Below are 14,095 nucleotides of genomic sequence, written 5' to 3' on the forward strand. Positions count from 1 at the left end.
AGGTATTTGTTGGGCCATTCCTCGAGAATTATGTCGAAAATCTCATAGGTACTGTATACGAGATAGTTTCTATAGTTCTCGTCATAGTCACCTTCGTTCATATAAAATCGAGTTCCTCGGTTTTATATCCTTTGCGTATCGTCTAGAGTCGAGTTAAAATCTTCACAGCCTAGGCATTATTATTTACCCCTACTTTGGATAAGAGTAGACTAGACTAAAGATAGAACGGAACTATTGTTACGAACCGCTTGCTACGTGAGGTATCACCGCGATAGTAAACAGGATTTACTTAGTGAAATAGGAGTGGGACTAAATAGTTGAGACCGAGACCAAGTGTGTAATGAATGGACTATACGCAAAGGGTATAAAACCGAGGAACTCGATTTTCTGTGAGCGAAGGTAACTACGGCGAGAACTATAGAAAACCATCTCATATATATAGACCTAGGGCTGCACGGTGATCTGTTGTGCTCTGCTTGTCTTAGCCAGAGCAACACAGATCACTCCTCGCCTAACTTACCCCTTTCGCCCTCGGCAGGTCCCTCAAATGGTCGTTTCGTAACAACCATACAGTCGCTACCATGCCCTTGTGGTGTCGTCGCAAACGCACAATAATGCCAAAGTTAGAATTTATTCTTCTTCTCACTAGCGTACATGTTGCTGTGATATGGTAGAGGTTATTGTTGGCGAGACCGAGCGAGAATGGGGGTTTGAGGAAGCTACTAGGCCCTCAACACCACTTACAGACCGAGATTCAGTACTTATATCGCTCTCTGCTTTATGTTCGGTTCCAGAGCCTTCACATAGATACAATAGCAGTTTTGCTTGCAAGAAGACATAATGTCGCGATTCGCTAATAACGCCAGAACGTATCCTGACAAAGGCTCTGATGGCCATATCCATCTATTTACTGTGATATTAGTATTAACCGCAGCAGATGGCTATTGTCCCTAAAAGAGGAACCGTACACTGAAATGGCCTTAATTGCCTATCTTAATAGTAAAAGCTCCCCTCAACTATCTACAAACAAAGCCCCTTTCTTAGAAAGTGCTCGTTCTCTCCCATCCTATCGCATTAGATGATTTTTGCCAAATTTAACTTTCCGCCCATGAAGTGAATCGTTGGCACCATGGTGATCCCGCTTAACAGTCCGAATGTCCAAGTCATTGTCTTCCAACCTCCAATTCTGAAAACAAAACCACCCCAAAGCGGGCCGGCCAAAAGCCCACCAGCAAGCCATAAAGAATAGAAAGCATATGCCTGAGCGATAGCCCCTCTAGATCCAAAAGCTCCCGGCTGAACTTGTGTTTGAGATTCTACCGTGAATGTAATCTCTGCCATTAGTGGTGGTGTTGCAAGGGTTGTCGTCGTACCAAGCATCGCGAGGAAAATGCATAGGAGAACGATTTGTCCAACTCCACCATGGGTGATAAGCCTCATAAGGATCCAGATCGGACATCCCAGAATAAACGCCGAAGCGGCCATCCATTTAGGACCGTATTTGTCTGTCATTCGTCCAATATACGGGGCCAGGAAGGTTGGTAGCACCACGGGAATGAAGATAAGTCCTGCTCCCTGCGCTCCCCAAGAAAACGTATCTCGCACGAATAGCGGAAGCACAGCATCCAAGGACGTAATCATTGTCGCTTGCGCAAAAGTGGCCCATAGAGCGACTTGAAGACGAGGATTTCGAAGTAACCGTAATGTTGGCGATATAGTCCGAGTAAAATTTGCCCACCACGTATCTCTCACAATAAACTCTCCGAATGCGCCGTATTTTTCTATCAACTGAATCTCAGTTTCAAGCCAGAGAGGCTCTAGATGAGGAATTTCTTCTCGGATAGGCGACGGCATAATACTGGGAGTTCCGTTGTTTCCGAATCCGATGGTCCAGTACTTATTATTTTGATATTCGAGCCAGGGCGCGGCTGCGCTTCGTTCAATTAACGCCAGCCGCCACGCCATATCTAGAGACAGGAGGCCGAAAGCGACTGCGAACACCGAATGATATCCACTTTTGTCGAGTAATAATCCACCGATGACAGGAGCAAAAAGGAGAGCCAGGTTTGTCCCGAGGCTGCAAATTCCCATTGTCTTTCCCACCTCGGTTTCTTCGACGGTCTCGACTGCCAAGGTAAATCCTGCAGTCCACGTCAAGGCGCTGGATACTCCTTGTAAAATACGGCCCAGCAGCAAGACGCTAATGGAAGAGCCGATATAGAGGAGAATCGTGGCGACGCTCAACGTAAGTAGAGCGATCACGAACGTTGTACGGCGTGATGTGAAGTAATCTGTCAGGTATCCCGCAAGAGGCGATGCAAGAAGCCACGTCCCTGCGTAGCAAGCTAAGAGCGCTGAACTCCAAATTCCCACTAGTCGTGCCTGTTAGATAGGCTTTTGGAATTCGAGGAGTGGGACATAGGAATACCATTTTCAGGAGCAATGCCAGCGCGTTGAGATAACGCGAAAGGGAGAACAGGTACAACCTAGAAGATTGTGAGATAGTTCAATCTAAGTTCCGGGTATGTAGTCTCTTACTATGCCATATAGAAAACAATCCGTAAATATAGCAAGAGTGCAGGAACTGACTATAAATGCTTTGGAAGAACGGACTCTGAGATAAGTTGGCTTAGCCGAGAGGTTGTTAGGCATACTAGTTCCCCGGAAGCACCGAATAAAGTTAATATATAGATTTCTAGGCATCTTGCTCTTAGTGAGAATAAGGGAGATGAGAAAACTTGATCTCTAGGACGTAGAATATCGTAATCAGTAGGGGGGACAATACTAATAACGAAGTAGAAACTCCACCCTTGGTAAAGTTAACTTTGTGAAGCATAGAGTAAATTTCTATGAAAGAGATACCCACTTATCAGCGAGCGACTTCCTTTCCTGTTAAAGCCGGCCTTTTTTCAATTTGTAAGGAGGTGAATCTCATCAGAGCTGACCATATTGCTTACGCCTTCGATTCGCCACATGTACTTCCTTCCCTTGCTTACACTATTGCTCTGCCTTGATTTCGAAATCTGATTATCTCTCAGAATACTACAATAGGTACGGCGGTAACTTCGCACTTCCCTATTTAACTTTGCTCTCAAACTCCGGATCATTATTTAGCACAACAGTATCCGCACCTTTTTCTTACTTTCCTTCTATCACGGCGCTCACTGAGACAAACAGCCATGAATCTAAGCCAACTTGACCAGTACGAAATTTCGCAATGGACAGCCTTTGTCCCTCAGCTTCCTTCTGCCACCTCTCTTCCACCCCAATTCCGGCAAGTGGAGGAGCTTATTGTCGATCCGCCATTACACGAAGCGATTTCGTCACTGAGACTACGAACCAAAGTTGACGGACTTCCGCTATATTACTGGTACGACTTTGCAGTTCTATCTAGTACCGAAAAAAAACGGCTACTAGTAATTCTGACCTTTGTCGCCCACGGATATATATGGGGTAACGGCCTCGGGCCACCGCTAGACACGCTCCCAAAACAGATTGCTCTTCCTCTGAGCTATCTGAGTAAGGAACTAGGCATAGCACCCCTAGGGACTTATGCGTCTACAGTGCTTTGGAATTCGCGGCGGAAAGATCCCGCTAGAGGGTGGTCGTTAGACAACGTGTCGATTGATTTAACATTTACGGGTACCGAAGACGAATCTTGGTTCTATAAAGTCAGGTATGTTCGCTTCTATCTCTACCTCAGCCTCCTGCACCCATTATACTGAACATCACTTACTAGTGTTTGTGTGGAAGTCGCTGGGGCCCAAGCGCTTTGGAGTCTTCTTAGCATCCTCCTTGAAATTCGTCAATCAAAGCCTGACCTAGGCTTAATTCAGCGACATTTTCAAAAGGCTCAAGCTTCTTTTGACGAAATGTTAGCAACACTGGTCGAAACTAGAAAAATGAATTCGGAGGTATTCTATTGGGATATACGCCCAAACTTTGGGGGATGGCACCTTATTCTGCCACAGGGAGTACATTACGCGGGAGTCGACGAAGCTTCCGTCTATCGAAGCTATGTGGGTATCTCTGCGGCTCAGTCATCTCTATTCCGGGCGTTTGACATTATTTTCGACATCTCGCATAGTGAGCCTGGAGCAACCTATCTACGCAAAATGCACGAGTATATGCCTTCGCCCCATGCAAGATTCCTTGGCGATTTGAAGGCCAATTTTTCCGGCACTCTCAGGGCTTTTATTACCGACCATGAAGAACTTAGCGATACGTACAACCAATGTCTTCGAAATCTGGCAAAATTTCGCGCTGTCCATAGAGGCTTAGTGCAAAAGTACGCAGTACAAGAAGCGTCTCGTCCGAAAAAGCGCGCTTTTGGATTGGCCAAGTCTGTGACAGCTGGTGGTGGAGTACAAGGTGCTGGAGGTACTCCTATTGAGTTGTTTCTAAGATCAACATGGGAAAAGACTGAAAAAGCTATGGTTACGAAGAGTCGCTTGTGATTTGGCTATTGAGGGGAATAATTCGTTGATGGGTTCTTTCAGACTTTGATATGGGTCGGGTTTTTGGTTCGGGTTAGGTTAGAGTTAGGCCGACCCGACCTATGTTAGAGCATACCGAGGACGACTCGCACCGCCAGATACTGGTCAAAGAGATAAGATATAATGAGTGTTTAGAAAAAAAATATCTAGATACTGTACTCGGGCTTACCGAGCATATCTATCCTCTCGTCTCAGTAATTCACTAGTAGTTATGTCTACTTCAGTACAAATATTCTTAACTCCGCCCCGGTCCTTCTGTAGATCGATTAAAAGTGAGAGTAATACAAATTTGTAAACCTTTCTTAGACGGTCACTAGGTTCTTGACGTTGTCTACACAAACATCGCGTTGGGGATGCATAACTCTCCGTTTATGTACATCTTATGTCATCGTTTCGCCTCAATTACACAAAAAGACTCACGACCCGATGGTAACTTCACAGGCAGTGCCTGCTGAACAACAAATAGAATCGTCCGGATTGCCGGTGACATCAAGACAAACATTGTCACTCAAGGGTTTCGCAGTATTGCTAGCGCCGCTACCCGCAGTAGCTCGAGAGGGGACGACATCCGTAGTTGCGTTTTAAGGATTGGGCTGTCCAAAACTAGTTGGAGACACTACAAGCCTTGCGGCACGGCCAAGTACAGTACAAAACATCCCTGCCCCTCACCCATTGCCACTCTCACCAAAAATTTGCCTCTCGAATGACCAGTCCAGTTTTCTCTATCTATGTGATGAGCCAACAGCTTTAGATAGGCTAGGTGAGATAAATACCTTTTGAACTTTTGTTAAATCCATCGGCCCTTTCGCATTTGCCAGTAGCTGGCCTATTAAGCTGTCATCATCGTACTCTAACCGCTTATATTTATGCAGACACCGCAGTAATTTTCTTTCCGAGTTGCGGAGGCGTGGACTGGTAGTCGTAATGTGCAAGGACATGGATGGACAATCAACCATCATCTGTAAGCATTTTGTAGCACACCAGTGACGGATGACTTGATCGCTTCTCCTGTGGCTGTTTCGGAATCCTGTCCAGCTGACTTGCATGTGTCGTATCGCTTTGCGCCCCGACTCGGTTAAATTCTGTAGGAACAGTCCACAGTCTTCGTCCAGGTCTCCGAATTTAAACGTAAGCCGCGAGTAGATATAGGGCAGTACTATGGCCCTGTCGGTAGTGTCTACTCTTGATATAGCTAAAACGGTCTTGATATCGTCAGGAATCTGAGTATTAGAGTTGACATATCGTGTGAACGTCGGTGATACGGTCGCATTCTGGGGCAAAATAAGCTGGATGATGAGGAATATAATATCCGGAGGAAGAGGGAAAGATTTGCGACAAGGAATAGGGCCCATGCTGGGAGAGGCTGTCAATGTTTTGGGACTCTTAGGGAGGAACAAGATTAAAGAGAGAAGTTGGCAATGCTCTCCTTTTGAGTATCTCTCCTGTCGATTTGTTGAAGCTGAGTTTCGACGCTCTTCTTTGGTAAGGGTTTCCCAAAAGGGCATGGGCTGTGCCGGCCGGTGACATTGTGCTTGGACGAAGCACCTATCCGATTTGCTGGCTCTAGCTGCATGCAACGCGCTGACCCGGGACAATTGAGCAGCAAGAGCGCAAGCGTTGACCTCCTCATCGTTTCGACGCGAGGTCCAATTACTGAGCGCAGTTACAGTACTAGCACCTAGGGCCAACCGCACTCCACATCCGCAGGGATTGAGGGAGCACACCGAGCGGATGGATTAGTGTGGCAGCCACTTCCAAAGATGCACCAATTCGCCCTACAGGAGAAACGCGCGACCCAACAGTTGTGCTCCTTCCCTGTTACCTCTCCCTGAGTAGCGGAACACTTTTACATGACTTATTCGAGGTTCATCTTGTCGGCATAGTCGAGAGCTCTCAGCCCCCTGCCCTAAGAGCGACGGACCCGTAAGAGTCGCATTGATTAGGACAACTTTTCCGCCGGATGGCAGTCATGAGACCAGCTAATTTAGGTACCCAGGCAGGAACCAAAGCCACTTTTGTAGCGGCCAATGCTGCCCAAGTCCATTTCCCGCGGGGCGTCCCGTGGATTCGGGACGGACTCAACCGTGTATAGGAGCCTGCTGACGTTCGCAACTACATGCGCGGAGCGCCCCTCAAGCCGCATGAAACACCTCGACAATCTCCTCTCCTCCTGTCACTCCAACCAAACCCGATTGCAGGCCTCGCACAGGCCTTAGGTGTAACACGTCGAGCCGGGTCATCCGCACGGAGAAAGGATGTGATGTGGTGGTGGGGGCAAATGTCTAAAGGTCTTCACCTGGTAGACCCCCACCGCGACCTCTAACAGGGTATGCTGAGAGTGAGGAGAGACTTTTTGAAGCGGAGGATCGTTAGATTAAATAGCGATGTGACGGTTGGGGGCTGTCGACCTTAATTTCATGAGGGTAATTCGTTCGAAATAGATGGTCTTAGTTTCAATATTGGGAAGACGGTACTGTAACAACTCTTGCGCAAACGGACGGATGTTGCCGGTTTATTACGTTTAACTTCTTACCTATTTAGATGTTAGGCCTCTCTAAAGGAATATGAGGCGAGGCACATATCTGAACCGGATGATGCATCACGTCGAATACAGTAGCATTTTCCGGACTTGCGACATACTATTCAGCTCCACATCTGACATTGCTTAGATTGATTCCCAGGTTTTCAGTGCTAAAGCAAGAGTTCGTTCTACCATAAAATCACCCAACGTCACTCCCAAGCTTGTTATAGAGGTCTCACTCGCCCTTGCTTAAGTAGCTACCTTCTCTTCGAATAATCCTGTCCGGCTCTCACATTACGGTGACCATCACAACTACGCACTATGGCGCCAAATCGTATTGATCCCCCTACCGTTGCAGGCATACGCGAGGGAAAATGGTCATTTAGACTTTTCGAGTGTTCTTCGCCCAAGGGAACTTGTAAGCACGCACCACAACCTTCCACAGCCCGTATCTAATTCTGCTAATAGGCTGTATGGCATTATGTTGCCCATGTATACTATTTGGAAGGATACAAGCTCGTGAGAGCCGCGACCCAAGTTCTAGTGGGATTGGGATGGTATAGAATCTCCTATTCTATTCTCTTCAACGCACAGTACATTAGTTCAATGCCTAACTAATATTACCACTAGGGGTTTACATACGGCATTTTAATGAGTTTTGGTGGGAACCGTCTACTCCAGTGCATTTACAGGGGCAAGATACGTGCGAAGTACGGTATCGAAGGAAGCTGTACCTCCGATCTATGTACATCTTGCTGCTGCTCTTGTTGTGCATTGATCCAGGAGGACAAGGAATCGATTGTCAGGGTCACTGGAAGAAACCCTGTGACGAATAAGCCTTATTTCTCTCCCAACAGCATGACTATCCTTGAACATAGCGGTCGACAGGCGATACATAATTAAGAAGGCAGGGCATATCTTATCATATAGCCGGGGATAATGGCGAGAACACTTTGAGATACAGTGCTTCGAATAAACTTTTTTTATGAGGAGAGCTCTATCTCACTGAACATTAGACTAGAAGTATCTCTGCTATGGATAAGTCGTTGAAATCTCGTTACCGGTATATCTCAGATTCCCTCCATTTCTTTTTGTCTTACGCCACTATCAACTTCTAGCTCTCTAGATGAATGTGGTGAATAGATTTCTGCTCGTCTGGGTGCTACTTGGGAATAGCGTTGCTGACAAGTGGTGGTAATTATATGTTCCAGCCCGAATATCCGTTTATACGAAGTAAGCGCCCTCTCAAATAGAATTGCTGCTTGTACCACCTTCTTCTGTGTATCTAGTATACACGCTAGACATACTACGCTCTTAATCGTTGAAACATCCTCTCTTCCTAATGTCTGTTCCTTTAAGTCCAGGACGTGCCGAAGTAAATTCTCAGCTTCAAAGAACTCGCCTTGATCAAGCAATACTATAGCAAGGTTTGTCATGCTGATCCATGTATCAGGGTGTGTTATGCCTAATGCCGTTAGGCATAACTGCAGCTCATCTCGGTGTAGTGTTTCCGCTTCAGTGTACTTTCTTTGTTTGCTAAGCACTGTGGCTAGATTATTCATAATAATCCTCCTAAACCCGTCTTCGACGAAGCTATCAAGGCGGAGAATTCTCCGAAATAACTTCTCTGCAAGCTCTAAATAACCAGCTTCAGCTGACTCTGTTGCTAGTCTGTTGATGTGGTCGACCTTATTCCAGTTTTCGCGTGATTGAGCATCTCCGAGTATCGTTGCTACATGATGCATCTTGGCACTCCGTGACGTGTTTTCTTCTGAAACCCTGATAAAATAAGATGTTAAATTGCGTGCGGGCTAATATATAAGGGCGAAACATACAATGAGATCAAGGCTAAGAGCTGAGAAAGCAGCATCTATTAATAAACTTTATAAGTAGCTAACATACTGTATGTATAGCAACCGCAGTGCGCCGCTATCATAGAGAAATATAGAAATCATTCTAGACAAATATTAATACTAATAATAGAAGACGCCTATTTATATACGCTAGTTGAAAAACGGCTATTATCATCATTTTCTACTTCTACTATACAGTACCGTAGAGAACGCAGGAAAGAACATCTATATACTCTCAATGAAGCTTCTTACTTCAACCCGCTTTAAACCCTATTTCTAGGAAAGCGTGCTCTAGCGAGTGATCGCTCGCTTCAAAATTCCTTACTACTGCCACAGAGCTCAAAGCCATGAAGTGTTTATACTTAGTTCATAACATTATAGTTTATACTATCTTCCTAAGCGAAGTTATAGCACCTAGCCACCGTAGTAGGTGCGTTTATTCACACAGAGGGAGCAAAGTATAGTCTTAGTCTTTCTTTAAATTAACCAATTCAATCGAGTAGTTATGTTAATTCACGCGAGTTATATCTACTACTCTGTTACGAATCGCTTTGCCACGTTAGGTGTCACCGCGATAGTAAACTGGGTTTACTTAGTGATATAGGAGAGGGGCTGTGCAGCTAAGACCGAGACCATTTATATTAGGGACCTACGCAACGCAGTAGGTAGAGAGAATTGGAGTAGCTAAATGCTTTGTTCTATATTACGTAATCTTATTAACAACGACTCAACGCTTAAAAAAATGGAAGAGTTCTCTCTCACCCGATTCGGGTGAGTGGAAACTCTTATAGCTTCCCCTCTTTCTATTACGTGAAATGGGTAAGACGACGTTAACCGATGGCTCTTTTAAAATAATAGCCTTGTGCATTAGCTCTCCTTAGCTTGTGCTTCAACCATCCTTTTCCTTGTCCTTTTCTTCCTGTACCACCCACCCGATTCGGGTGGAGGGCATAGGGTACTTAGTGATAATAGTGGGGTCGTGACAATGTGTATGGTGAATGAACTCTACGTAAAGGGTATAAAACCGAGGAACTCGATTTTATGTGTACGAGGTTAACTACGAAGAGAACTATGGAAACTATCCCGCATATAACTGTATAGACAAGGGAAATTGATGCCATGTTGCGCATGTTGACATGTTGCAACATGCCCAACATGCCAACATACCTATTCTCCTGACATGTTGCCATGCCTTACTTGCTCCAACATATTAGGTTCCTTCTCGGCCGTCCTTCCTTTCTCGGCCATCTTAGTCTCCTTAAAGGTCATCTCGTAATATACTCATTCACTACGATACTCCCGAAAGTATCGAAACCATTGAAAGGTGATCGCAAGATTCAGCCGTAAGCCGCTACCCTAATTACCTCGATGTAATCACCAACTTAAATATCAGAAGGTGGATCGCGGAGAAGTCTGATGAAGAAGCTCCACCCTCTTCTCTCGAAGAAGGGTTTTATTAAACACAGCCTTAGGAGCAATCGGCTATGGGTTGCACGAGCGCGACTCACTACACTCATTTGGCGCATGGGAGGCTCCATAAGAGAACAAGGCTAAGCTACGTGAAACGGTCTGTTGGCTCTGTCGGCTCTGTTGGCCCTGTAACAGAGCGCACAGAGCGCATAGAGCGCACAGGGCACGAGCATTATATATACACCCTCACTCCCCTAGGTGGTTACACTCTCTTCGTAGCCAATTTAAGTTAGCTACTGGACTATACAGTTCTTAGTAACATCGACTGCCCATACCTTGCGTGGTCCACATCCAGTTCATATTATTCAAGGATTGTTACTGAGAACCCTAACATAGTCAGGACCCAATAGGAACGTTAACAGCTTTTCAGGGGAAATGCCAGTCTATTGATTCTATCTTAAGATAGTATTAGGATAATTATATATACTATATTTTCGAGCCTGTATAGAAGGTTCTATATTTAATTTGAAATAGGCACCTCTAAGAAGACCGTGATAAGTCTAAATCTAAGTGGCGTATACTCATTAGGAGATTTCCCTACCATTTATTATCCATCTATTATTTTAGTTGTCCTACGTGATTTCCAGGACGATCAACAGCCTATAATAAATAATCTTATTTATGATGATGACACTAATGATAGAAGCTTTTCTCTCGGTGAGGATATTCGCGACCCGCATAGGCTAGGGATCTATACTCAACATCACTTCACTCTCCCCTAGCGTCTGAGGCTGACGTGTAGTTCTACATAGCATAACTTAGGCCTCGCCATAATTGATCAACCTTATAGGCCGTTGCAGAGAGCGCTACTAGAGCTCAACGCTAGTTTCGGCTTAGTGTGCTTAATGCTAGGGGAGACTTCCGCCAGTGTACACCTCGTTATAGAATGTTGAAAATAGTACATAGCATGAAACACAGTGGATCTGGACAAGAGGCATAGACTCGATGAAGGTAGATTATGTTTTGGTTCTAGATTTCGAGTTTTTACTGCACACCCCTAAATGATTTAAAAGAGATTGGGACACTTATTGTTCCTGAGATCTTTTCTAATAAGATCTAAGAAGTCTTCGTTACGCATAATAATTCAACTACTTTCGCGATGTCGACATTCGATCTGGCCAAGAGATGCAACACACATTTAGTTGTCTATCCATCAGATCTCCTCCTTAAGCCTCCGCAGAGCTACCTATTCATTCAGGACGGTCTGATTATCGCATGCGGTGTTCTCTATTCCCTGTGTTACATCTTCTACATTACACGATCTCTTAGAGACCGCAAACTGGCTGGTTATATCGAATATGTGTACGCGAATCTAGACCTCTGAAGGGAGAATACCGGAAGTGACTAACACGAGTAGATCGGGGAACTTAGCATGGGAGCTCTACTACGCATTCGCAACGGCCTCCACAAGGTTCGAAACGCTTGCATTCTCCGCCTGGTTCTGTCTGGATGTTCTTTTCACGGCGCTCATTATATCCATCTCTCCAACACCAGGATTAGTTACGATACGGGTCGTCCTGGGCTTTATCGTTATTTATATTGCCCTCTGGAAACTCACTATTATATTCCCTGATGATCGAGACCAGGTGACAGCATATTGGACGGGAATTCTACTTCAACTTCCAGTTGGCTGGGGAAGCCTTTACTTTCTCCTTCGAGACTTTGATCTTAGGGGCCATTCGTTGGAAATTTGGTAAGTCAAACCTAAAAGACATTGTAAATATCTAAGTTGACTCTCAAGGATTGCGCGTTATCTCGGATGTTTAGCTGCGTACGGAGTTTTCATCTGGCGGTACCTCAATGTACCAGAAAACTGGACTTACGTGGGCTCATTTTGGAGTAAAATGATTATGTTTTGGACGTTGGTGCCTGAGACAATCTATCCATTCATGTATATGTTTGTCTGGGTTAAAACAAGACCACTGAGCAGCTTGGAAAAAGCGAAGGAAGATAAAGCAGAATGAAGCTTTAACAAAGCCTCGATATAAATGTAAGCTGCTCTTAACCCTATATTTCTTATATACACGACGCAACTCCTGGCACGCATTCATTAATAATCGAACGACCTCTTTAATAAGCCAACCTATCACATCGACCACTAAATCACAAATGGGGACCTATAACTAACTCTTCCTAGCCGTAGCTTTTTCGGTCTTTTCCTAGGTAGATTTCAAAAACAATTCAATAGGAGTGCCTCCAGCGCCCTGCACCTCGCAACCAGCTGTCATAGGTTTAACTAATCTAAAAGGACTTTTTTTAAACGAGAAGCTTCTTAAATAGCGTACTTTAGCACTAAATCCCTATGGACGGCACGGAATTTCGCTAGAGTTCGAAGGCATTAGTTATATATATCCGCGAACTCTTCGTGATCGCTAACAAAAGCCCTTAGAGTGCCGGAAAAATAGGCCTTTAGATCGTCGAGGAAATTTACGTGAGGCGACGGTATACACTTATATATTTTTATGTAGATAGGTTGCGCCGGGTTCGCTATACGAGATATTAAAGATAATATTAAACGTCTAGAATAGGGACGACTAGGCCGCCGAGATGCCTACATATCTTCGGTAGACGGAAGCTTTGTCGACTCCCGCATAATGTACTCCTCGTGGTAGGAAAAGGTGCCATTCGGCAAAATATGGCCGTATCTTCTAATAAAATACCCCCGAATTCATTTTTGAAGCGTGTTTCAGTACATGTCGTTAAAAGAAGCTTAAGCCTTTTGAAAATATTCCTGAAAAAACTCAGTGACCCCTTGCAACCAACCACATAAATATATCCACCGTAATGCTCCGGAAGGGCTACCATACTAGGCAGAGAGAGCGAGAGAGCTGCGAGGACGGCAAAATCTCGGTTCGCGAACGATGGGAGAGGTCACCCCCTTTCTCGTTTAGCCTTGCTAAGATTAACCCCACAATACCAGTATACGCCGGCTAGATGCAAAAGATACCCTAACTTTAGTGTTATCTGGCGTTACGATACTCCCGAAGGCACGGCAAGCGACTGCCTTGCGAGATCCTATTGCTTGCCGTCATTTAAGAGAGCAGCACCTATTGAAGGGCCAGACCGCGCAGATTTAATTTCTATTACGGATCCTATGTTAGAGATACCGCTAAGTACTAGCCGGGCAGACTATCCTTAGTAATAACCCTTAAATAGTGTAAGCTGGGCGCAAGGTATGAGTAGTCTATGTTACTGGAACTATTAGGTTCAATAGCTAACATATGAATTAGCTACGAAGAGAGTGTAACTATCTAGGGGTAAGGAGTGCGTACTCCTTTTCCGAATAAGGCAATATAAATGGTCTGTTGATCTATTCTATTCTAACATATTAACAAACCAACTCCTTCCCTTCTTAGAAATCATGTGACTTCCCTTTATTCTTAGTGCGCCTACGAGGCTATTGGCCCTCGGCTAAATTCTCTTTCCTATGTTCCCCCGCGGCCCTCTTAAGGCTGTGTCTAACAGTCGGCTAAATATCGAACTTACGGTTAACCGATTAAAGCTACAAGACGAAGATATAGACCACCGATTAAGAGATCTTAGGACTCGGGGGAGATTTCTTATTACTAGTATACTCCTAGCATACGAGGCGTAGATCTTTCCTCTTCTATGCTTAGAGTCGTGTACAGTATTAACCATATACTATAGGGGTGTCTTATACACTTATCGCTAGACTCTGCCTACTTACTAAGAAATCCCTAATAATTTCGGCTCTAGACGATTATATACTTATCTAAAATACATCAGTTTTTAGT

General features: G+C 44.8%; 3 protein-coding genes across 3 annotated transcripts; 2 read left to right on the plus strand and 1 right to left on the minus strand.

Annotated features, from left to right (window-relative positions):
• Window positions 1-1,074: 1,074 nt before the first annotated feature.
• On the minus strand, window positions 1,075-2,652 carry Z519_12712 (uncharacterized protein; the record flags this gene model as incomplete). The annotated part of the gene is made up of 3 exons (XM_016770417.1): window positions 1,075-2,372; window positions 2,429-2,486; window positions 2,539-2,652. The coding sequence occupies 3 exons, from the start codon at window positions 2,650-2,652 to the stop codon at window positions 1,075-1,077; spliced, it is 1,470 nt and encodes a 489-aa protein (XP_016613326.1).
• Window positions 2,653-3,179: 527 nt separating this feature from the next.
• On the plus strand, window positions 3,180-4,457 carry Z519_12713 (uncharacterized protein; the record flags this gene model as incomplete). The annotated part of the gene is made up of 2 exons (XM_016770418.1): window positions 3,180-3,676; window positions 3,740-4,457. The coding sequence occupies 2 exons, from the start codon at window positions 3,180-3,182 to the stop codon at window positions 4,455-4,457; spliced, it is 1,215 nt and encodes a 404-aa protein (XP_016613327.1).
• Window positions 4,458-11,439: 6,982 nt separating this feature from the next.
• Window positions 11,440-12,304, plus strand: Z519_12714 (uncharacterized protein; the record flags this gene model as incomplete). Its single annotated transcript, XM_016770419.1, has 3 exons — window positions 11,440-11,642; window positions 11,698-12,033; window positions 12,082-12,304. The coding sequence occupies 3 exons, from the start codon at window positions 11,440-11,442 to the stop codon at window positions 12,302-12,304; spliced, it is 762 nt and encodes a 253-aa protein (XP_016613328.1).
• Window positions 12,305-14,095: the final 1,791 nt, after the last annotated feature.

This window comes from Cladophialophora bantiana (genome assembly GCF_000835475.1).
Source record: "Cladophialophora bantiana CBS 173.52 unplaced genomic scaffold supercont1.34, whole genome shotgun sequence".
In the NCBI taxonomy this organism is placed as follows: domain Eukaryota; kingdom Fungi; phylum Ascomycota; class Eurotiomycetes; order Chaetothyriales; family Herpotrichiellaceae; genus Cladophialophora; species Cladophialophora bantiana.